The sequence below is a fragment of the Symphalangus syndactylus genome, chromosome 15 (genome assembly GCF_028878055.3).
Source record: "Symphalangus syndactylus isolate Jambi chromosome 15, NHGRI_mSymSyn1-v2.1_pri, whole genome shotgun sequence".
NCBI classification, from domain to species: domain Eukaryota; kingdom Metazoa; phylum Chordata; class Mammalia; order Primates; family Hylobatidae; genus Symphalangus; species Symphalangus syndactylus.
Window position 1 is genome coordinate 93,494,985 of NC_072437.2, and position 26,557 is coordinate 93,521,541.

The window sequence follows — 26,557 nt, forward strand, 5'->3', positions numbered from 1 at the left end:
ATATACTTAGGTAATTTAAAAAATTTTTAATCAGAGTAAAGTTAGTGACCCCTTAACCAACTAAATGATTTTTTTCTTGGTGGCTTTTTGAGCTTTTCCTCTTTGTAGAATATTTTACTTTTTTTTGTTTGTTTGTTTTTTGTTTTTTCAGACAGAGTCTCACTCTGTCCCCCAGGCTGGAGTGCAGTGGCGCCATCTCACCTCACTGTAACCTCCACCTCCAAGATTCAAGATACCATGCCGAGATTGCGCCACTGCACTCCAGCCTGGGCGACAGAGCGAGACTCCGTCTCAAAAAAAAAAAAAAAAAAAAAAAAAAAAAGATACCATGCCTCATCCTCTCAAGTAGCTGGGACTACAGGTGCACACCACCATGCCTGGCTAATTTTTTGTATTTTTAGTAGAGATGGGGTCTTGCCATGTTGGCCAGGCTGCTCTCGAACTCCTACCTCGGGTGATCTCTGCCTTGGCCTCCCAAAATGCTGGGATTACAGGCATGAGCTACCTCTCCTGGTCGAATATTTTACTATATTTAGTCAAATTTAGTTTTTCTGTTTTAATTTTGTTAATACTTGAGTTCAATTATTTTTAATACCCAAGAGTTATTCAGGATAGGACTACATTCAAGAGTCATATAATGCTGGGCATGGTGGTGCACGCCTGTAATCCCAGCACTTTGGGAGGGCGAGGCAGGCGTATCACCTGAGGTCAGAAGTTTAAGACCAGCCTGGCCAACATGGTGAAACTCCGTCTCTACAAATATACAGAAAAGAAAGAAAAAATTTTAGCCAGGCGTGGTGGGGAGCACCTGCAATCCCAGCTACTCAAGAGGCCAAGGCAGAAGAATGGCTTGAACCCGGGAGGCGGAGGTTGCAGCAAGCTGAGACGGCACCACTGCACCCACTCCAGTCTGGGCAACAGAGCGAGACTCTGTCTCAAAAAAAAAAAAAAAGAGTCATATAAAATTTATTACACAAAGTCATATTTATTTGGAATCTGAAGAACAAGATGCTTCATATGTTGTCTTTTTAACATTTTTACTAGGAAACAAAAATTATATGTAAATAAACTTGTCACGAGTTGCTCTAAAACTAACTTCAATAGTATGTTGTCATAGAGTCATTACAAATACATTCCGTCTTTGACTGTACCTTTTTTTGTCAATACTGAATAATGCAAATGAAAATTTATAAGTCAGGTAGCTTCTATATAAGATTTTGAAGTACCAGCAAAAAAAATTATATGCCATTTTAATCTGGATTATAATTTTATTCCCATTTTTGAAAAATTGATAATTATTCTATAATATTGTTTTATTAACCAAATTTCAATTTAGCCAGAGGTAGAATGTCTTTCCTCCCAAACTTGCATTTAAAATATATCCCAAGGCAAAGCCTATAATCCCACATGTACATACCATACACAGAAAAGATATAACAAAGGTAACAACTTGGTTTTATTTCTGTTTCCAACCTTATGTTATAAATAGGTTCCACCGTATTTTGTTCTGTTTATTACTGATATATTAGCAGTATCTGTATTGCCTTGGGCATAGGAATAAATAAATTATTCTGAAAGTAAATATTGCAAAATGTGGTATTTGCTCCAGCTGATATTTTGGTAATATTTTCTAAAGATAAGAAAAGACAGGGGTTTCATATAACCATATGCTTCAAATTTCATTGGAAAGTTTTGGCTATGTCAATTATGAATAACAGTATAGTTTTTTTAACTGAATTTGCTTGTCTTTTATATCAGTAGTGGAGTGATTTTTGATAGGGGTTGTTACAATTAGTTTTTAGTTTAAAAAAGAAGGTCTGAAGAAAAAAATTGTACCACAACTATTTAAGAGCAGATACAAGTGAAACTGGAATTACTTGGAGGTTGTGGGGGTGAAACACTTACCAATGCAGAGGTGTAGCCACTCAACCTCTCCACGACTGCCCCCATTATCCTGGTGGCAGTTCTGAGGTACTTTTTTTTTAGAATAGCTTGAAAAATCTTTAGGTTGGTTATAGTTATGTTTTATTTATAATTAAAATAGTAATAGATTTGCATTAATGTGTGAAATATTGAATTGGTGTTATCTGAATCTAATATTTCAAATACTGTTATTTTATACTTTAGGTAGTTCTTTTCCTTTTAAGGACATAAGGAATGCTGTACCCAAATTTAGAGCTTTGTAATCTCTAAAATGCTTCACTTTACCAGGCACATGTTGAAGTACTGAAAAATACCCATCTCGTCTCCATTACTGTCTGTGTGGATTCCTAAACTGGGGGTCTGGAATAGTTTATACAAAGCAAATAGTATGTCAATATATACTTTTGTATTGGAGTTTTTATCTTTTTCTTGTCAGAGAAAAGTAACTTACCAATTCCATACCATTTTTTTTCCTTTTGTGTGATTAGAAAGCATTTTTAATATCGTTTTGTGTTTTCAACATATACTAGTTTAAAGAATTGTGTCAGGAGCATATTCATCTTTTCTGTTCCACTTGTTTCCTTAAATCTTAGGTCCTCTCAATCCTAGGGTCAGAAAAATGTTTTAAAATATTTTATGTTAATAATTATGGCTGTGTTTCTTTAACGGTTGTCTTGTGCCAGGCACTGTGCTAAGCTCTTTACATGTGTTGTCTTTTGGTATTGCTAATAGCTTATGGGATAGATGTTACTGCTAGATGAAGAAACATCTTCAGAGAAGTTAAGTAGCTCTAAGGTTAAACAGTTAGTAGAGGAACAGATATTTGAGTCCATGTTTGTCAGACTCAAAATCTCTTTACTTCTATGTGCTGTAGCTCTAGTAACTACAGTTGGTTTAATTATCTAACTGGTTAACTGAATTTCTGCAGGACAGCTTTTGAGGATGAGAATGCATCCATAGTTGTCTAGACACGGGCTGTAACTTATGTATGACCCTGCAGCATTTGTAAGCTCTGTCATTTTTCCTTGTGCTTCATCTTTTTCCTCAGTGCCATTTAACTACTTTTCTTTCTGGAACTTTAAACATTTCTTTACGTTCATTTCTTAGTCTTGACCTGACATCTTGGTCTTCTTCTACTTATGAAAACAAAGGAAAACCAACAAACCAACTAACAAGAAACTTAAAAAAACCTTTGTCCGAGTTTCCGAGCTCTGATGGAATGCAGTCATTCATACTGCATTTATTCTCTTCAGTGCTGGATTTCTTTCAAGAGGCCTATGATTTCCTACCCTTTATTACTTAGTAATCTTTTAACTCATTTTTTAACCAAATATTTTATGATAGGAAGGCGCCTGTCTGCAAAACATGGCATTTATTAAACAGTGATACATTTGAAAAATACGTATATGGAGCTGCTAATTAGAGAAACAGAGAAGCTTAAAATTTTTCTTAATCTTTTATAGGTTTGTAGAGGGTGAATTTATTCTTCATATGGCTGTTTGAAATATTGATAAGACCCATCTGATCTCCATTAATATGTTTATAAAGTCCCCAGTTGGGAACCTTTGGAATAGTTTCTACTCTTTTCTCTAAATTTCCTTATCACCCATTTACTCCTTAAATGTCTGCAAACTGGTGTTACCAAAATTTTATTGAAATTGCTTTCAGTTTTCCAGGGATCTCCATATCCAGCAATTTTATTGAGCACTTAATATTGCTGGCTACTTTTTTTATCATGAAGCTCTCTCTGTCTGTCTCTCTCTCTCTTTTTTTTTTTTTTTTTTTTTTTTTGAGACAGGGTCTCTCTCTGTCACCCAGGCTGGAATGCAGTAATGCAATCATGGCTCACCTCATAGTCTCGACCTCCTGTGCTCAAGCGATCCTCCTGTCTCAGTCTCCGGAGTAGCTGGGACGGCAGGCACATATCACTGCACCCACCTAATTTTTTTTTTCACTTTTTGTAAAGGTGGGGTCTTGCCGTGTTGCTCAGGCTGGTCTCGAACTCCTGGGCTTAAGCTGTCCTCCTGCCTTGGCACCCCAAGGTGTTGGGATTACAGGTATGAGCCACTGTACTGGCCATGAAATTTCTTTCTCTTAGGATTTTTTAATAAAAAAAATTTTTTTTTAAATATAAAAAATTAGCCGGGCATGGTGGCGGGCGCCTGTAGTCCCAGCTACTTGGGAGGCTGAGGCAGGATAATGGCAGTGAACCTGGGAGGCAGAGCTTGCAGTGAGCAGAGATTGCACCACTGCACTCCAGCCTGGGCAACAGAGCGAGACTCCATCTCAAAATAATAATAATAATTTTTTTTTTTTTTTTTTTTTTTTTTTTTTTTTTTTTGAGACGGAGTCTTGCTGTGTCACCCAGGCTGGAGTGCAGTGGCGTGATCTCGGCTCACTGCAAGCTCCGCCTCCCGGGTTCAGGCCATTCTCCTGCCTCAGCCTCCCAAGGAGCTGGGACTACAGGCGCCTGCCAACACGCCCGGCTAATTTTTTGTATTTTTAGTAGAGACAGGGTTTCACCGTGTTAGCCAGGATGGTCTCGATCTCCTGACCTCGTGATCCGCCCGCCTCGGCCTCCCAAAGTGCTGGGATTACAGGCTTGAGCCACCGCGCCCGGCCTAATAATTTTTTTTTTTTTTTTTTAAGAGACGGGGGAGTGGGGGCCTCACTCTGTTGCCTAGGCTGATTTCGAACTCCTGGCCTCAAGTGATCCTTCCACCTTAGCCTCCCAAAATACTTGGGATTATAGGCATAAACGACCACAACTGCCTCTCTTTGTAATTTTAACTCGTTGTTTCATCCCTGGCTCCATGTGAGCTCCTGTTCTTGGCTCACTTGTTCTTTGCTTTTTCTTGTATGCCATTGATTCTGAAATGTTACTTTTAGAATTGTCTTCTGAGTTTAAGGCCCGGATTTTTTGTGCCTCTGATATCTTTGCGTGTGGGTAAATATGCCATTCTCCCTACAAATCTGGAAAGTCTAGAAACACGGTTTAATTTTTGGTTTTCCAGATTTACTGCTTCGCATATATTCTCCTATACTCCTTCAGTTTATGGCATTATCTTCCCAGTCTCTGAGACTAAATATTCCTTCCTTGCCTTCTCTTTCATTCTACCTCTTATTTTTTTTTCTCCCTTGGATTACTTTTTTAATCTAACACTTATTATAATAAGGAAACTACGGTGCTTTGACAAGTCATTAAAACAGAATATATTGGACATTGTACATTGTAACAGTAATCACATATTATCCCCATTTGACAACAGAATTGGGCCTTAGGAAAGCTTAATGCTAGTTAGTGGTAGAGCTGCAATTCTAGCCAAGATCTGTTCTAAATCTTGAGATTTTCCTGCTATATTATCTGCCTCTAATTCTTACTTTTTAAAAGTCTACAGTATCTTACCCCCTTTCCTTTTTTATAAATACTGAGATTGTTTATTCCTTACACGTAAACAGCTTCTGAATAATTTTTGTCAATTTTTTTTAGGATTTAATCTATTCTACCTATCTGGGTCTATCTCTTCATATCCATCCACATATACTACATCCTAACCATGAGATCTTTTATATTACATAAAATATAAAATACATTGTCAGTTCTCTGAACCATTGTTAACTGAGCCTGAAAAACAAATCTTCCTTCTTTTTCCTTCAAGAGATGGCTCAAATACTACTTTCTCTGGGATTACTTGTCTACACAGCAGGCAGGATAGAATATATATATGTATGCAGACACACACACACACACACACACACACACACACACACAATTTGTTTAACTTACTTTACTATTCCCAGTGTATTTGGTGTTTAACAGTTACGTCATTCTGTTTTGTATTAAATTTGTTTGCCTGTTTGTCTTTTTCTACTGGATTGTAAATACTTGAGGTTAAGCATGTGTTTATTTCTGTATCTTGAAGGTATTAGGTTGGTGAAAAAGTAATTGCGGTTTTGCCATTACTTTTAATGCAAAAACCGCAATTACTTTTGCACCAGCCCAGTATTTTACTTGTTTTTAAATACTACTGTTTAATTTTCTTTCTTTCCTTCCTTCCTTCCTTCCTTCCTTCCTTCCTTCCTTCCTTCCTTCCTTCCTTCCTTCCTTCCTTTTTTTCTTTCTTTTCTTTCATTTTTTCCCCCCAGACAGGGTCTCGCTCTGTTGCCCAGGCTGGAGTGCAGTGGCGCAATCTTGGCTCACTGCAACCTCTGCCTCCCAGGCTCAAGCGATGCTCCCTCTTCAGCCTCCCAAGTAGCTGGGACCACAGGTGTGTGCCACCATGCCTGGCTAAATTTTTTTTTTTTTTTTTTTTTTTTGAGACGGAGTCTCGCTCTGTCGCCCAGGCTGGAGTGCAGTGGCGCAATCTCGGCTCACTGCAAGCTCCGCCTCCCGGGTTCACGCCATTCTCCTGCCTCAGCCTCTCCGAGTAGCTGGGACTACAGGCGCCCGCCACCACGCCCGGCTAATTTTTTGTATTTTTAGTAGAGACGGGGTTTCACCGTGGTCTCGATCACCTGACCTCGTGATCCGCCCGCCTCGGCCTCCCAAAGTGCTGGGATTACAAGCGTGAGCCACCGCGCCCGGCGCCTGGCTAAATTTTTTTTTTTTTTTTTGGTAGAGACGGGGTTTCACCATGTTGTCCAGGCTGTTCTTGAACTCCTGGCCTCCCAAAGTGCTTGGATTACAGGTGTGAGCTGCCATGCCTGACCCTAATTTTCTTTTTTTTTTTTTTTTTTTTTTTCTTTTTTGAGACGGAGTCTCGCTCTGTCGCCCAGGCTGGAGTGCAGTGGCGCAGTCTCGGCTCACTGCAAGCTCCGCCTCCTGGGTTCACGCCATTCTCCTGCCTCAGCCTCTCCGAGCAGCTGGGACCACAGGCGCCTGCCACCACGCCCGGCTAATTTTTTGTATTTTTTTTTTAGTAGAGACGGGGTTTCACTGTGTTAGCCAGGATGGCCTCGATCTCCTGACCTCGTGATCCGCCCGCCTCGGCCTCCCAAAGTGCTGGGATTACAAGCGCGAGCCACCGCGCCCGGCCCTTTTATTGGGTAATATGTGTAATTTTGTGGTAATTTACTTTAAGACTTTTTTTATTTATTTATTTATTTATTTATTTATTTATTTATTTATTTATTGAGACAGGGCCTCACTCTGTTGCCCAGGCAGGCATGCAGTGGTGTCATCATAGCCCACTGCAGCATCTACCTCCTGGGCTTAAGCAGTTCTCCCACTTTAGCCTCCCAAGTAGCTGGGACTACAGGTATGTGCCACCGTGCCCAGCTAGGTTTTCTTTGTATTTTTTTGTAGAGACAGGGTTTCTCCATATTGCTCAGGTTGGTCTTGAACTACTGGACTCAAGCGACCCACTCGCCTCAGCCTCCCAAAGTGCTGGGATTACAGGTGTGAGCCACCACACTGGGTCTGGCTTTTCTGTATTTAAAAAAATTAATCATAGACTTTTTGGGGCTTATTTTGAAATGTTAGAGATCTTCCATCTTAAAGTTTAACATTATCCAAGTATTCTTGCTATTTTTTAATCTTTTAAGCCTTGTAATAGACTTAATTACCTCTTGACAGTGTTGTTTAGTGAGAAAGTGTCTCTGCTTTTTTTTTTTTTTTTTTTTTTTAAGACGGAGTTGCTGTGTTGCCAGGCTGTAGCGCAGTGGCGTGATCTCCGCTCACTGCATCCTCCGCCTTCCAGGTTCAGGCGATTCTCCTGTTTCAGCCTCCCAAGTAGCTGGGACTACAGGCACACTCCACCACGCCCAGCTAATTTTTGTATTTTTAATAGAAACGGGGTTTCACCATGTTGGCCAGGATGGTCTTGATCTCTCTATTGCTTGACCTCGTGATCCGCCCGCCTTGGCCTCCCTAAGTGCTGGGATTACGGGCGTAAGCAATCACGCCCAACCAGCTTCTCTGTTTTATATTTTTTTCATCATCTCAGCCCAGACACCAAGCAGATGGTGAATGGAAGATCACCTGAGACACCACATCAAAAACACTTCATTTCACCTAAGTGCAAATTCACTTTGATCTTTCCTTTAGTCTTTGCCTAGGATGTTTACCCATCACTGGATGGTTACCTGTCACTTTGCCTGACCAATCTGTATGTGAATTCAAAATTTTTTATTTGTTCTATGACTACATAGTTCAAATTGCCATTGCTTGGGGTTGAAATATTTTATCACCTGTCCTACAGAGTTGTTGTGAGGATTCAAATTTCCAAACACATAATAGATATTAAATAAATGTCCATTGTCCAGTTTTACCTTATCACCTTATATCCTGAAGTTGATGTTTGTTTATATTTATTTAGAGTACAGCCTGCAGTTATATTCATATGTGCTTAAATCATGATATGTGTAGAATGGGGCAGTGACACTTGGTCTCTTTTAAGGGCTCACATTTAAATGCTAACTCACTTGAATATTTTGAAAAATAAATGCTTTTTTTGAAAGGACAACTTAATGTGTTTTTTCCTGTGATTTTACATTTCATTTTGAATGAAAGGGTCTGGGAAATGTATGATTTTGTAAATTTCTCATAGTATTGCAGGTTAAGATTTACCTAAAAGTAGTGACACATTAAATAAAATCACGCCAATTTTGTCTCAAACTTTTGAAAATTGTGTGGCTGTGAATCATGTTATAATATTACTGTTGTTTTAGTGAAGTGATACAATTGAATAAGAACTGTTGGACTGTGGATGTGTTACGGGATCCATTTGATTTCATTGTCTCCTTGTCAGCATCTCTTTTGATGCTACTTTCCCCTTCTCTGATTAAATGGCATTTCTTGTAAGAAGTATTTAATTATAAGAATGCTTACATTAAAATCTCTTGGCCTATAAATTCTTATGTGAGTTCTAGTTGCTTGTTACTGCTTCCCGTAAGATCTCGGGGGCGGTGGGTGGTTTGGAAACTCACTAGATTTACTTCCGTCTTTACTCACTGGGTTTTGGTATTACTTCAGGTGATTTGTAATCTTTAGGCCACAGGAAATGGGATAATGTAGGCTTTTGATTCAATGGATTGGACTTTGTAAAGGTGAAGCTTCAAGTTATCTACTTAGGGTGCCTGGGGACTTTGAAGAGTTGTAGAACTATGATACAGCTGCAGTGGCCTTTCTATAAATGTACTACTTTCTGTACACCCATCTCACCCTGGACCTCCTCTTCCCTCTAGCTGATACTCGAAATCTTTAATGTTCTCAGACCTACTCAACCCTTACTCTGTCACTTTAGAGTAATGACCTTGTGTTCTTCAGGGATTCTTCAGAAAAAAGGTGATTAAGAATTCATTGTGGTTCTGTCTACTGTGACAAAGTTCAAAAATTTTAAAAAGAAACAAGTGTGGTCTGGGTGTGATAACTCATTCTTGTAATACTAGCACTTTGGAAGGCTGAGGCGGTAGGATTCACTTGAGCCCAGGAGTTCGAGACCAGCCTGGGCAACATAGTGAGACGCCTGTTTCTACAAAAGAAAAAATAATAATTAGCTGGGTGTGGTGACATGTGCTTGTAGTCTCAGCTATTCAGGAGGCAGAGGCAAGAGAATCCCATGAGTTCGAGGCTGCAGTGAGCTATGATTGTACTATTGCACTCCAGTCTGCGTGACAGAGCAAGACCCTCTTAAAAAATGAAAACAAAAAAACCCTGTTTCTTAAAAAAAAAAATTGCCTCATGTATCAGCTTTCTACCTATCTACATTTTCATTAATATTCTTATTTTTCCTCCTGTGTCAGACAAATAGGTGTTTGTTATATGCTGAAAGCCATCTTTGTTTTTTTCCAGCAACTTATTCCTTCATGTGTCTCTTTTCAATATTAGTCTTATTTCTCTATGTTGGTTACATCCTCTTAACTTATAAACATTCCATGTTTAAATCTTTTCTGATACTTGATGAACCCCACAACAAAGAATGCTATGTGAGGAAAAGGTTCTTTGGTCAGTACATTTGGAAAACTCTGCAATACAATTTGGGAAATGGTTCCTACTTATTATGGTGACTACTTTTTCACCTTTTGTTCATCCCTTAATTCCCAATATTTTCCCTTTCCTTTTCACCATTCTATTGAAACTGTTTTTGATAAGATTGTCTGACTTTTTTTTTTTTTTTTGAGACAGAGTTTCGCACTATTTCACCCAGGCTGAAGTGCAGTGGTGCGATCTCGGCTTACTGTAGTGTCTGCCTCCCAGGTTCAAGCAATTCTATCTCAGCCTCCCAAGTAGCTGGGACTACAGGCTGCACCACCACACCCGGCTAATTTTGCATATTTAGTAGAGATAGGGTTTTGCCATGTTGTCCAGGCTGGTCTCGAACTCCTGACCTCAGGTGATCCATTTGCCTCAGCCACCCAAAGTACTGGGATTACAGGCGCGAGCCACCGCACCCGGCCCCTAACTGGCAAAATTAACGACATTCCTCTTACTTGCCCTCTGCTACAATTGACAGTTGACCATTCTTCTTTTTTTGAAACTTTTATTTTCTTAGCTCTTAGATTGTTATTAGTGGATTTTTTTTTTTTTTTTTTTGTAAGACTTCTTGGCCTTTGTACTGCCCTCAAGAACTCTGCCAAGCTCTGTCATTGACTGTTTTTTCTTTCACTCTTCATAGTGCTCTTTTGTAATCTCATATGTCTTTAATACTTCAGCTCCTCCCTAGTCACATTTGCCTCCTGGATACTTTTTTCCCCTCCTAGTCCTCTGCACTCATTCTATTATATTTCTGGTTTCTTCTGAACATCTTCATCTCCATGACGTGGGACTTAAAACTCAACCTGTCTAAAATGAACACCAAGTTAGGGATCCTCCCCCTCTCACAGAGGCAGGGCGGGTTCCTGTAAAAAATAAATGAATAAAAAATAAAATGAACACTATATATTTTCCTTAAAACCTGTTTTTCATTTACACACATCTGTAGACACTTATTCACAACTATATGCCACCGTATATCTTGGTTATTGATATCATTTGGTGTCTAACTTGTGAGCTCTTTTTGACCCCTCACTTCCTTACCTGCCATATCCTTCAGCTACTAAGATCTGTTGCTGGTTTGAAATTATTTTTACTCTGTTAACTGAGTTATAATGTAGATCCATCTTTAATTCTTGCTTGGATTATTATATTGTGGTGTCTTAGCTGGTTTCCTGCTTCTAGTCTTCTTTTTCAAACAACTACCTGATTGATCTTGCCTCTCATCTTTGTCATTGGGGGAAAGAAGGTCAAAATCCCTTGTGAAGGCATCCAAGCTGCCCCTTGCTGTTGTTCCTATTGAACTATTTGCAGTACCATGCAGGTACCATGAAGAGTTCCATGTTCTTGCTTCTGCTTTGACTATTCTCCTTGAACATTCACCTTGCCTGATGTACCCTTCCTTCCGTCTTGACTCAGCAAACTTGTCTTATTCTTACATATGGTCTTATGGCCTAATTAAACAGTATTAGATGTTTGCTAACATTGTCCTAGCACTTACCAGATTCTAATTATTCATTTATAGAACTTATCACATAAGCTAATATCATATACTGATCATGGCACATTGTAGATAATATATGTCTTTTGATACATGGATGTTCTGAGTTCTTGAGAGTGTGGAATTCGGTTCAGGATACATTGTATACCTGTGAAATGTCAGCCTGTGAACTTGTAGAACACAGTGTTTATGTTTTATGTCTTTCTTCCTCACAGTGCCTAGTACAGTGCCTTGCACAGTGTCTTTTATATATTAGGTATTCAAATAATTAAATGGATGGACCTGGATTATTGATTAGCTGGATGAGTATTTGTCCTAATGTGTTCCTGAAATTTAATGCTTTACGTATTTCTGTAAATGTTCCCTTGGTACAGTTTCATTAAATAAAATATCAATGTGGAAAACATTTGAAAATCTTAATATATGTTAAAATTTATGATTAAATATGGTAGGATTCTTTGTTAGAAAGAATACATCTAAGTATTATAAATTACTTACTGTGGAATGTGACAAATAGGTTTTACTGTTATATGGCTGTGGATAGAAGATATGCATAAGTAAAAATAATCGTAGCTGTATAAAGTAGTTCTTGCCTCTTTGGAATGTTGTGATAGTCTCACTTTCCTGTACTACTTATTCACTGACCTAAGTAAACATTTTTGCTCCTTTTAGGGACGGTGATAGAATAAACTAGGTGGTATGTCCTGTGATTACGAATGATTACTGTTATTGGAGCACTTTGACATGTAAATAACTTCAGATTCTTTTAAGTACAGGTTCAGTATCCCTTATCCAAAATACTTGGGACTATAAGTGTTTCAGATTTTTTTTTTTTTTTTTTTGGTATGTTTGGATCTGTTTAGTGGTTGAGCATCTTAAACCTGAAGACCTGGCCCGAAATACTGCATTGAACATTTACTTTGAGCATCATGTTTGAGCTCAAAAAGTTTCAGATTTTGGAGCATTTCAGATTTCAGATTTTCTGATTAGGGGTACCTAGTTTGTAGCAGATGCACACATCCGGTTTTATTTTTAAATGTCTTCTATTCTTTGGATGCAGGTTATCTTTTTATATGCATTGATTTTTTTTGGTCTGAATTTAAATGTTATACAATCCATGTGAATTCTTACGATAATTCCATTCAGCGATGATATACAAATGAAAAAGGGAATGATGTAAGTGGTTTTATGATTTAGAAATCTTGAACTTTCTTAGAAGCTTTTTGTAAAAATTATACAGTGGTCTTTCTGTATTCTGCGGGATTGGTTTTAGCAACAACCTCCCCACCACCCTCAGATACCAAAATACTGGAGTGCTTAAGGCATAATATTTGCATATAACCTATGTGCATCCTCCAGAATAGCTATTACAATGTAAATGTTATGTAAATAGTTGCTATACTGTATTGTTTTTGTTTGTGTTTTTTAAATTGTTGTTGGTTTTTTTTACCCCAAATATTTTTTATCTGTGGTTGGTGGAATCTGCGGATTCAGAACCCGTGAATACGGAGTGCTGACTGTATATACTACTGAAAAAAATCAGATACTATAGAAGAGTACAAAGAAGAAGGCAAAGATGTCCTTAGCCAGGTTACCACCCACAGATAACATGTCTGATACATTTTAGTGACCATCTTTAGCGTGTTTTTACACACCTGCCTGCATACGCATTCCCCCATTCCCTCTCAGGCATAAGGAAACTATTTTACATAAATAGCAATTTAGTTTCATTGCTGTTCTCTAGCTTATTTTTTATTTTTACTGAATCAGTAGTATAGGTGTCTCTTTTCATGTTTAATAAAAATATATCAACTCATAATTTTTAATAGTTATACATTATGATATGTTCCACAGTCCACATGACCAAATTCCTACTGGTAGATATTTTACTTATTTCTTTTTTTAAAATATTATAATAAAAAAGTGCTGTGCTAACGTTAATCTTATCTACTTGTGTCATTTTTCTCCTTAGCTTTAATTCCTAGATGTGAGTTTGCTAGATCAAGGGCGTGCTTACTCTTTGCTTATTCTTCTCCCGTCTCCTGCCGTTTTTCTCCTTCCTGCCTGCCTGCCTGCTTGCCTGCCTGCTTGCCTGCCTTTTTCTTTTCCCCTTCTCTTTCTCCTTCCCTTTTTCCTTTCTCCTTTTACCACTCTGGAGTGCGGTGGCATGATCACAGCTCACTGCAGCCTTGATCTTCTGGGCTCAAATCATCCTCCTATTTCAGCCTCCAGAGTATCTGGGACTACAGGTGTGTGCTATCATGCATGGCTAATTGTTTTTAATTTTTAGTAGAGATGGGAGTCTTGCTTTGTTGCCCAGGCTGGTCTTGAACTCCTGAGCTCAAGTGATCCTCCACCCTTGGCCTCCCAAAGTAGTAGAATGACAAGTGTGAGCCACTGCACGGCCTTATTTTTCATTTTGATAATATTATCAAACTGTTCTCATAAAAGGTACACCAGGAGATTGTTAGAAATGTTTATAGTATTATCCATTTCTGGCAAACTTTGTAAAGGATGAGCTAACAACTGTCTTTGGAAATGTACATGTCTATAATTTCAAGCTGTTATGTACAGAGAATTGCTTTATGCTGAGATCATAAAAATTTTTGTTTTCCTCTATTGTAATGTAAAGCTTTTTACTAATTGTTCTTCATTTGCCAGGTTCCAACATACACATGCTACTTTCCTCTTAAGATTGTGAAGTTATAAATAGGAGGACTTTTATTTAGAAGAATGCTAATATGAATCTTTTGGAAATACTAGTAATTAGCTTTCTTCTGCTGTCTCCACCAATTTTATCTGATTTAGAAAATTATATTTCCTTTATTGAGATGCTTAAATCAGAGGGCTTAGTTTGCTTCAGAAAGTTTATAAACTATATTATTAGACTAATTTTACAAGTCATTGTATGTAGGTGTCACTTTTAACTTTTTTCTTTTATTATTAAACTTTGCAGGTTTTAAATAGGTCAGTTTCTGACTAACCCAGAAGTTGAGTATATTTTGATAATACATTTTAAATTGGTCATATTTGTATGTGCTTGAAATAAGTAGAAATAACAATTCATTAAATAACAACAACAAAAAACCTTATGTGAACCTGGGGATTCTTGTTACCATCTGACTACTCCTTTCCATCTCCCTCAGTTCCTCTTTATCCCGTGTTGTTTATTAACACTGGAGACTAGTAAAATTAGGTCTGAATTGGGCTGCTCTTTATGTCCATGGATCTCATCTTTATTTTTTTTGAGACAGGGTCTTGCTCTCTCATCCAGGCTGGAAGGTAGTGGTGTAGAGATCGCTCACTGCAGCCTTCACCTCCTGGGCTCAAGCAGTTCTCCTGAATAGTTGGGACCACAGGTGCGTACCACCACACCTGGCTCATTTAAAAAAATTTTTTTTTTTTTTTTGGAGAGAGAGAGTCTCTTGTTGTTGCCCAGGCTGGTCTCAGACTCTTGGCCTTGAGCAGTCCTCCAGCCTTGGCCTCCCAAAGTTGTAGGATTACAGGTGTGAGTGGCCGTGCCTGGCTGGGTCTCATCTTTTTATGTCTTTTTAGATCACTTTAACAAGGCAAAAAAAATTCCTCCGCCCTGTCTTTCTTTCTCATTATTAGTACCCTCTCTTCTGCTTTTCCAGATAATTCACTTCTCATTGCTGTTGCCTAGTCACTCCCAGTGGCATGGGTAGAAATAATTGTATTGGAGAAATATTTATTTCCAATATGTAAAATAGACTCTGTGACTTGGTGCTTCAAAGATGTGGGCATTATCAAAAGGACAGTTAGTTGAACTGTGCATGTGACATAATTTATCTTTTTAGGAAAGAGATTGTAAGGAAAGCACAACAAAACTTGAAAAACCAACTTTATAAGAAAGTAGATTGAATTGCTCACAAGTTATTTGAAATGGTATTTGTAGATCGCCTCTCTACTAGTGGGTGTTTAACCAAAAAGAGTTGGCTAAATTTCATATATTCATAACTCAAAGTCAAAAAATTCCTTAATATTTTCAAAACATTACCACTAAATTTGTCTTCTGGCCAAGGTGAAAGAACAGGGATTAGACTTACCTCTCTTCAGAAACAGCTAAAAAACTGAAGAAAAACATACATAACAACAGTTTTCAAGACATGAGATATCAGACAGTGAAGGACAGTGATCCCTGAGAGATGGAAAACAAATGAGGTGAACCTTGTGATTAACCTAGCTTACTACCTTGGGAGAGTTTCGAAGCCTTGTACAGAAAGGGGGACATCAGGTGGAGCCTGCTGATCTGTCTGAATTGAGGAGATCAAACTGGAAGTCCACGGTGGCCAAGGTGGCAATACTATACAAGAAAACATACTGAAGAAGAGAGAGCTCACATACAGAGAGAACTCTGGCAATTTACCAAGGGATCCCTCTTGAATCTTTAGCTGATGTGAATTCAGGATGTGAATGAAGAGGTTACCAGAGCTGGAAAAAGAAGTTGCCAAGAAGATCACAGTCAACAATTCTCAGATCTATACATGGCCAGGAGTAGTTCCTGTTCTCACCAGCCAACATGGAAAACCTCGTAATTCGTGAAGCACCAAGTAAGGCTAATTGGAAGCCCTTTGCCTCAGTAGTGGGGCCAAATTAGCCTTAGAATAAATTCTTCCCTGGTTCCTCCTAACAAACTTAAAAGCAAGACCTGGAAGAATCAAACTAATTTGTAAGCAGTTTAACTACAACGGAGAGCAAAGGTCAAGAAGATTTATAGGAATGCGAAAATATCCAGCACCCGGCAGATAAAAGTCACATTATTTACCATGTAATCAAAAGTTACCAGACAGGCAAAGGAGGAAAGTAAGACCCATAAAGAAAAGAAAATACAATCATTCAAAACTGATCCAGAAATGATTCAGAAATAGTTATATAAGAACATCAACAATAATTATTATAACTGTATTTCATATGTTGAGGAAGCTTAGAGGAAAGATTAAACATGTTAGTACAGGAATGAAACATATATACATAGATAAGAAATCCAAATCAGACTTTGAAAGTTTAAAGCTATAGTGTCTGAAATGAATAATATGTTTGATGGGATTAATGGCAGTAGACATTGCAGAACAGTTTAGTGAACTTGAAGGCGTAGCAATAGAAACTGCCCCAGAAAACCACACGCAGAGAAAATGTGAGCCATGGGATAACATCAGGTGACCTAATATCCTTATAATTGGAGTTCCTGATGGGGCTGGTGGGATGTGCAGAAAAAGTATTTTAAGAAATAATGGACAACATTTTCCAAACTTGATGAAGCTGTAAACCCACAGACTCAAGGTGTCCAGTGAACCACAGGCAAAATAAACATGAAGAAAATTACATCAAGGCACATCAAAGAATCAGCCATACCAAAAACAAAACAAAACCATTTTTGAGGAACAACAATACCATTGGCTTTCTGTATCCATGGATTCTACATTCTTGGATTCAACCAATCATGGACTGGGGGAAAAAAAAAAACACCAAAACACCAAAAAATTCATACTACTATAAAAATAACACAAATAAAAAAAAACCATATAACATATCACATTTATATTTCATTAGGTATAAGTAATCTAGAGATGATTTAAGGTATACAGGAGTATGCACCTAAATGCATAGACTACATACAACTACTAGGCATTTAATATGAGGGACTTAATTACCTGTGGATTTTGGTATCTGCAGAGGGGCTGCAGGAGGGTCCTGGAACCAGTCTCCTGCAGATACTGAGAAAGCACAGTACTGATAGCTGATTTCTGACTGGAAATAATACAAATCGTAGGCAGTGTAACAGTATCTTTAAAATACAGGAAGGAAAAAAAAGTGTCACCCTAGAATTCCATACTTGGAAAAAATATCCTGCAAAAATGCAGTCAAATTGAGTGCATTTTTGCACTCAGAAACTGGTAAAGTTCAAACGAGGTGGGCAGTTTAGCTAAAATTATTGCACCAGTGTTTGTGGTTTTGAAAACGTACTGTGGTTATGTAAGATGTTACCTGTCATCAAAGAAGGTAAAAGGTACCATTTCTTGTGTCTTACTTTATGTCAAAAGAAATTTTTTGGAAAAAAAGCAAAAAAAAAAAAAAAAAAAGGTCGGGGGGTGGGGTACTTCAATCCAGACTATTTGGTGAACTCTCACAACTTCGTAATAGAAAATTTAAAAATGCATTAAAAGTAGTCAAAAAATGTGGACACTTCAAAGAAGATATAAAATGGCAAATAAGTTATTTGGGAAATGCTAATTAAAACCACAATGAGATACCACTACACACCTATTGGAATGTCTAAAATGAAAAAGACCAACCAAAGCATGTATTCCTGAGTACATAGAGCAACTTGATCTCTTATACAGTGCTGGTGGACGTAACAAAATAATACAACTAGGCTGGAGTATTGCTTGAGTGGCTGTAGTGAGCAATGATCTTTCCAGTGCACTCCAGCCTGGGCAACAAAGCAATACCCTGTCTCCAAAAGAAAAAGAAATAAAAAATCACAACTACTTTGGAAAACAGTTTACTAACTTAAAAAGGTTATGTATACATATGTATTATATGCCCAAATCATTCACTGCTACGTTTTTAACCAAGAATAACGAAATGTGTGTTTGTATACAAATGAAACGTGTATTTGTGTACAAAGACTTGTGTACAAATCTTCACAGCAGCTTTATTTGTAATAGCCAAAACCTGGAAACAATCTAAATATCTAATGGCTGAAAGGATAAATTATAGTATATTGATAATGTCGACTACTAATAAGCAATACAAATGAAGTATTGATAGATGCAGTGACATGGATGAATCTTTATGCTGAGTGAAAGAAGCCAATCAACTTTTTTGTAATGAGTTTGCCACCAGAACACAGGTGTCATGAAAACTACCCCTAACAGCCAAAATGGGAAGAGACTTATATCAACATTGTCTTCATTGGACACATAGATTCAAGGCAAGTCCACCACTATTGGCCATCTGATCTACAAATGTGGTGGAATCAACAAAAGAATCATTGAAAAATGGAAAAGGAGGCTGCTGAGATGCGAAAGGGCTCCTTCAAGTATTCCTGGGTCTTGGATAAACTGAAAGCTGAGCATGAATGTGGTCTCACTATTGATATCTCCCTGTAGAAACTTGAGACCAACAAGTACTACGTGACTTAGCATTGATGCCCCCGGACACAGAGACTTCATCAAAACATGATTACTGGGACATCTCAGGCTGACTGTGCTGTACTGATTATTGCTGCTGGTGTTGGTGAAATTGAAGCTAGTAGCTCCAAGAATGGGCAGGCTGGTGACCATGCCCTTCTGGCTTACACACTGGGTGTGAAACAACTAATTGTTGGTGTTAACAAAATGGATTCCACTGAGCCAACTTACAGCCAGAAGAGATAATGGGGAAATCATTAAGGAAGTCAGCACTTACATTAATAAAATTGGCTACAATCCTGACACAGTAGCATTTGTGCCAGTTGCTGTTTGGAATTGTGACAACATGCCGGAGCCAAGTGCTAACATGCCTTGGTTCAAGGGATGGAAAGTCACCCATAAAGATGGCAGCGCCAGTGGAACCACACTGCTTGAGGCTCTGGACTGCATCCTCCCACTAGCTTGTCCAACCGACAAGTCCTTGGCGCCTGCCTCTCCAGGGTGTCTGCAAAATTGGTGGTATTGGTACTGTGTCTCTGGGCCGAGTGGAGACTGGTGGTCTCAAACCCGTTATGGTGATCACCTTTGCTCCAGTCAGTGTTACAACTGAAGTCTGTTGAAATGCACCATGGAGCTTTGAGTGAAGCTCTTCTTGGAGACATTGTGGGCTTCAGTGTTACGAATGTGTCTGTCAAAGATGTTCGTTGTGGGAGTGTTGCTGCTGACAGCAAAAATGACCCACGAATGAAGGCAGTTGGCCTCACTGCTCAGTGATTATTCTGAACCATCCAGGCTAAATCAGTGCTGTCTATGCCCTTGTACTGAATTGCCACACAGCCCATGTTGCATGCAGGTTTGCTGAGCTAGAGGTAAAGATTGATTGCCATTTTGGTAAGAAGCTGGAAGATGGCCCTAAATTCTTGAAGTCTGGTGATGCCGCCATTGTTGATACAGTTCCTGGCAAGCCCATGTATGCTGAGAGCTTCTCAGACCATCCTCCTCTGAGTTGTTTCGCTGTTGGTGATGTGAGACAGACAGTTGTTGTGGGTGTCATCAAAGCAGTGGACAGGAAGGCTGCTGGAGCTGGCAAGGTCACCAGGTTTGTCCAGAAATCTCAGAAGGCTAAATGAATATTATCCCTAATACCTGCCACTCTAGTCTTAATCAGTGGTGGAAGAATGGTCTCAGGACTGTTAGTTTCAATTGGCCATTTAAGTTTAATAGTAAAAGACTGGTTAAAGATAACAATGCATCTTAAAACCTTCAGAAGGAAAGAAGAATGTTTTGTGAACTACTTCATTTTTTTCTTTCTTTTCTTTTTTTTCTTTTTGCATGTGTAGTTTTAAGTTACTAGTTTTTTAAATCGGTACGTTTTAATGGAAACAACTTGACCGAAATTCTGTCACAGAATTTTGAGACCCATTAAGACAAAGTTTAGTGAGAAAAAAGCCAGGTAAAAAATACATGTATATGACCCATTTATGTGAAATTTTTAAAAATGCAGACTAATTCATAGTGGCAGAAAGTTTATCAGTGGTTTCCTGGAGACTTGGGGGCAGAGAGCAGAGAGGGGTGGAAAGGAGAGAGGGGTTTAGAAGAGGCCTGTGCAGACTTTAGTATGATGTTTATGGTCATTATATTGATTTAGGTAATGGTTTCAAGGTTGTATATCTGTGTCAAGAGTTACCAAAGTTTTAAGTATGTGCAGTGTATTACATGTCAATTATATCTTAAAGCTGTTAAGAAGAAGTCACCAGGTTAGGTTTTCATTCAGAGGATAGAAAGATTACTGATACCAATTTACAGAGCCTTTAAGATAGGTAAAGCAGGCCGAGCTCTTTAAAGAGCTGTCCAGTAGTTAAGTGAGTTTACTATGTGATTAAAATAACCCTGACCAGTATTCAGGAATATTAGTTTATCATTCATCCCATCATTGTATGATAACTATTTTTTTCTTATAGGCCTTTTTGGGCCATATATGTAATGAAATGTTACATATCTTATGTTCTGTTATCATTCAACAGAAACTTCTTGTCTTTACATCTAATTTAAAAAAAAAAAAAATTTAGGCCGGGTGTGGTGGCTCACGCCTGTAATCCCAGCACTTTGGGAGGCCAAGGTGGGCAGATCTCTTGAGGTCAGGAGTTCAAGACCAGCCCAGCCAACATGGTGAAACCCTGTCTCCACTAAAAACACAAAAATTAGCTGGGTGCAGTGGCGGGCGCCTGTAATCCCAGCTACTCTGGAGGCTGAGGTAGGAGAATCACTTGAACCCGGGGGGCAGAAGTTGCAGTGAGCCAAGATCGCACCACTGTACTCCAGCCTGGGTGACAGAGTAAAACTCTGTCTCAAAAATAATAATAATAATAATAATTACAACAACATTTAAGCTAACAGTCAGGATTCTTGATTTATTATATTTGGGTCTAGAAGGTAGCGGTAGGAATCATTTTCAAAAGTTGGGGGATGATGTCATTTTGGAGAACTCACTATATAAGAAGCACTTGGTTGTTTTTGACATGAAAATTGTGGGGCAGGCTGAGCACAGTGGCTCACGCCTGTAATCTCAGCACTTTGGGAGGCTGAGGTGGGCAGATCACTTGAGGCCAGGACTTTGAGACCAGCTTGGCCAACATGATGAAACACCGCCTCTACCAAAAATATAAAAATTAGCCAGGCTTGGTGACACACACCTGTAATCCCTGCTACTAGGGTGACTGAGGCAGGAGAATCACTTGAACCTGGGAGGTGGAGGTTGCAGTGAGCCAAGATTGTGCCACTGCACTCCAGCCTGGTGATAGAGTGAGACTCTGTCTCAAAAAAAAAAAAAAAAAAAAAAATTGTGGGGTAAATTTGAGTGTATGAGAATCTTAGACTATTGAATGAACATTAAATTTTTAAAATGTCCGCTTAGAACTATTTAAAATAGAAATGTAAATTAGGGTTTTAATTATGAATATAAATGAGTACATATCTGTATATTTTACAGAAACCAAAAATTTAATATTATAGAGAAATATCTGTCTTTAGGAAAGGTTTATTCAAACATAGGGCAGGGATAGTAAAACTTTAATTTTTTTATCTCTGTTTTTCTTATTTATCCCAAACTCCTTATTGTTGTTGAAGTTAGTCAAATAATTTATATAACTCAAGTCCTTATGTCGTCTAATCCTAGATAAAACCTTTGCCTCCTAAGCCTGAAAGAAATAGGTTCTTTTCTGAATGGGTATTTCATTTTAATGTGATACTTGTTTTAATTACCAGTTTAGCCTTATCTTTCAAAAAATTATTCTTAACATGTTGAAAATATATACCTATGCTATTTTTAATAGATTTTATAGTTTTAAAAAAATATTTATATTTTAAACCAGTAGAAGTTTTAAGAATGTATCTTTATTGTTACATGTTATTTTAAAGATTTTTATCATGAAAAAGTATTCTAGGTAAGGTCTTAATTTCAGATTTTTAATTTAAATGTATGTGATCATTCTCTGATCTGGCTACAATTAATTTATATTATCTGTTAAAGATTTTTTTTGTGCGTTGTTGTACCTGAATCTTACATAATTATTTTTTCTGCCATTTAAGTTATTTTATCTTTAATCTCAAGTGCTCACAGTTGAACAAAACAAACCACCAAATCAAGGAATACTAAATCAAGAAAGGAAGGAGAGTTTTAGGTCTTAATTCAAATTCATTGTTGGGTAGGTTTTGGCATCCATGGTTATTGAATCTGTAGAAGTTATGGTTTTGTATGTAAATCTTAGTAGGTTAATTTTAATAACTTCTACTCGTACATATTTGGAGGTCCTTTATAATTTGTTATGAAAGGTAGAATGGACCTTCCCCTCCTTTTTCCCCTTTACAGGGTCTCAAAAATAATAAAAATAGGCTTTCAAAATAATAAGGTTAGAGAAACTCATTTTTGAAATTAGTTTGTTATTTACTGTAATTATAGGATATACATGAAATAGAAACTGGGTAATACCTGTTTTCTCAGGAACATACTAAAAATATTCATATTGTGTATTATTTTCCTTACGTAATTTTGCTGTCTCCTAGTAATCTTGCATAATCCTGAAGTCCATGTCTCTAGCCATTTTGGTCTATTTTATCAAGATATGAATGGCTCTTATCTTGACCCTCAACTTCTAAGATTTAGGTTTAACTGGGACATACCGGCCCTGACATACTTTTCATTCTGTTGGTAGCCATTTGTTCCCTTATAACTAGGAAGGTACTACATTAGTAAAGTGCAGTGGCTTGTTTTCTACTCCAGAAATCAAGGAATTGGCCATCCGTTTAGAGAACATGCCGCTATTTTTGGGAATGTTACAATTGGAAATTTTTGGAAAACACATTTAAGTCATAAAAGAGGATTTTTTTTGCCTTTGGAAAATATAGCCTCAGACCTGATTATACTTTTTCAGAAATTCATGCCTTAGATGTGGCAGTAAAAGATTGATTCTGTAGTTCTAGTGTATTTTAATTAAGCCCAGATTTAGCATTTGTTCTGTATTTTATCACTTTTTATTTTAACTTTAGCTGGCACATAACTGATAATACTCGTTTTGGAGTTTACATTTGGGTTAGCCTGGTGACCTGTTACCTTCCAGATCTAGTATTTTGAACTCTAACTTGGCAGTATTTTGAACTCTTAACTCATTCAGATTAAATAGGGAAGTTGTTCTTTCTGCCTCCTGTGGAAATTTAATGTGGACAATATTATATAGACTTTTTATGAATCTTATGTATAGTCTCATATGTTCTAGTATTTCCTAAAGCTAAAAATACCATGCCACTTGAATATATAAAGAGTTGTAGCATAGTACCACTGTGAAAAAGATGTTTTCCATGTAATCTCATAGCCAAATATTTTTCAGTGTAACAAGTCACACATGGTACTGCATGGGCATTAGGATCGCTTTAGTTTTTCTTATATCTTGATTCCTCCCATATTTGCCTTGTTTTTAAATGTTTTTCTAACCTTTACTTTGTTACCTAAATACATGATACCATATTATTAGGGAAATGTTTGAAGTACCTACAAAAAAGAAAGTGATTAATTTTGGAAGAAAGGCAGTTTTGACCTTTATCTTGGTAGAAGTGGTTTAAAGATACTAAACTTGAAACTTGTTGCTCAGTTTTGAGGTAATCTCAACCTCCCAGTTCTCTAAAACGTAGTAGTTTGGTAATGATGCATGCTTGATAATAAAGACAAATTTTACACATTACTGAGGTTAAAATTCTGCAAATGAAATGATTAAAGTCTTCAAATTTGATGATCAGATTTCCTTTAAGAAATTTAATTATGATACACCAAAATATGGAACCTAAAACACTTGTTAATCCTTTCAATAATATATTTTACTTAGTAAATAAAGCACTATGGAATATGCCTAGTAGATTCAATGTCTTTTTTCGGCTTAAAGTGTGTTAACTTACTATATTTGATTTTTAAATAGACACCAAATCCTACTGCAAGCGAGTTTATTCCTAAAGGAGGATCAACCTCCAGGCTGAGTAACGTGTCCCAGTCAAATATGTCTGCCTTCTCTCAAGTTTTCTCTCACCCATCCATGGGAAGCCCTGCTACTGCTGGATTAGCACCAGGTAAGTTGAGTAACTATTTCCAGTGAGTTCCAGATACCATGTCTGTAAGCACCATTTAGTATTAATTTATCAGAACTGAAATTGTATACTTGAATGATTCACATTTGAACAAATTAAGAGCTTTATGTTCTAGTTTTTGATACCATAGGCCAAATGTGTAGTTGAGAATTTTAAAGCAAAATTTAAATATGAATGAAATTACATATAAGAATTTTTATATATAAAACTCACAAAAAAATTTAAAGGGGAAAATGGTTATTTAGGAAAAAAATCTATCTTTTTGTATTTCTCTATTTTTAAAACTTTGTGCTGTTTCACTCAAACTTATAAAGGCATCAGAAAGAACGGGAATATTTATGTACATATGCCTCAGAATCCTCCTTTTACATTAAATTTCTAAAAAAATAATTTAATCATTTTACATCTTTAGATAGTATTCCCTTTCAGATATTTGATTATAAATGCTATAGTAGTAATTTTAAATTGGGTAAAGTATTATAAACAGTAGTAGGAAAAAAATATGCTACATTAGGGATCACTGCAGTAGAGAAAAACACTTTTTAGTCATCTTCTGCCCATAATGTACCCATAAAGTGTACCCATAATGACAGAAGAATTTGGGCAAATGTGCTTGTACTCCAGGAGTCCTGAAGGCATAGTTCAATGCGACCCTTTGAGAAATCTATGATTCTTTGCAGTCTTCGTTTTTATCTTAAGAATTCATGCAGATTTTGCATCTGCTACTCCATAATGTTTATTTTAATATAAAAATATTTAAATTTTTTAAATTAACATCACTTATCCCCACTGCTGTATACTTGATTTGGAAAGGTGGTATGCACAATCATATTGAATTCATAGTAAGTGCTGAGCAGATTGGTATCTTATGTTTGTCAAATATTTGAGTTGCACACACAAATTATGCTTCTAGAACCTATAAAGTCATCACTTGGTCTTGGACACTAAAAAAAACAGAAACAAAATGAAATGTATACACACACTAAAACAAAGCCAAAGGATATATCTAGATCAGCCGGGAACTGGTACTGTCTCTAGGGCTTAATCCAATTAGTAAGTAAATCTTTGATTTAAATACTCATATATCTAATTCAAGGACCTCTTTGGGAAGAAAAATGAGAGAAGATAAAGATAACACGGTGGAGCAGAGCATCTGTTTTAGCATTAAAGTATCAATACTCAGAGCTTAATAACCTTGTGTTGCTAAGGATTTTTTCAGCGCCTCATTTCCCCACCATTCTCTCTTACTACCCGTCTCCCTTCCAACTCCCCTCCCCCGACTTGTTCCCTTACCTTTTCTTCTACTTTGGTTTTTTTTCAGGTTCAGTTAAATTTGTAAGCATTTTCATTTCTTCCCTAGAGAGCAGTGTCAGAATTGAATATCTCTGGTAGCCTAAAAGTTTTATTGTAAGTAATATACTGCTATGATTTTTCTCTCGTTGAGGTGTGTTCACATTGTTTACATGAGCATAATCTACAAGTGAGCTACACATCTTAAAATTTCTTAGACAGACATTGTCTAGACTTCTGAGCAGTGTTGTAATTCAACTTTATATGTCTCTTTCCAAAGCACCCACAATAATGGGATCCATATAGCAATCAGAAAACTTTGGCCTTCTTAATTACATGCCAGTTTATTTTGGCCTAACAATACTTCCTTCCTTGTATCAGAAATAAACATTTTGTTAACTTATTTCATGAAACTAATTTAGACATGCCATTCAAAAAAACATTAGCCTTTTCAGTTGGAAGAGTTAAAAATATTAAAGAGAATTTTAAATTTAAAAACATTCAGTTTAAAAAATCCATTAATGCTTATGGTATAGGTATAAGCTTATTTGGAGGTAGGTATATTCATTCATTGGTCCCAATTGGACCTCACAATAGAAACTTAGGGTGAAATTAATTAATTTAAAAATTAAATTAGCTGAAAAACTATTCTTCTACATAGCCCTAGCATTAAATGGTTATTCTAGCTCCTCTTAACGATGAAAGTGATCACTCTCTGGAACCATTGGAAATAGGTCATTATATCATATGAAATGTATTCTTGAATTCTGATGACTATTATTTTAAAAGTGCTCTTCATTCACATGACAACTCAGTTAAAATATTTAACAATGATGAATCATTTTGCATTAATTATTTTTTCTGTTTGGTTATTGGTTTAACACTCTGGAGATGAGCAAAGAAAAAATATTTAAGTCTGCCTTTCGGAAAAACTATTGTACTCTCAGTGTCTTCCATCATTTCTTACCTACAAATACTGTTTTGTTTAAGGAAGGGTTCTTGACATTTGCAGTGTAAGGTTATAGAATAAATAGTTTATTTACCTACGGTAGTGGTGATTTAGTTTATTTTTAATGCTTGCTGTCT

At 37.1% G+C, this 26,557-nt stretch overlaps 1 protein-coding gene and 1 pseudogene across 6 annotated transcripts in view; both read left to right on the plus strand.

Annotated features, from left to right (window-relative positions):
* The window catches only part of PAN3 (poly(A) specific ribonuclease subunit PAN3), a 163,955-nt gene that overhangs the window by 64,109 nt on the left and 73,289 nt on the right, over positions 1–26,557 (plus strand). For all 6 annotated transcript variants that reach the window (XM_055244578.2, XM_055244581.2, XM_055244579.2 and 3 more), the window contains one exon: positions 24,016–24,163. In XM_055244578.2, the coding sequence (XP_055100553.1) occupies positions 24,016–24,163 (148 nt within the window). The remainder of the gene's footprint in view (positions 1–24,015; positions 24,164–26,557) is intronic.
* On the plus strand, positions 14,767–21,852 carry LOC129463874 (elongation factor 1-alpha 1-like; annotated as a pseudogene).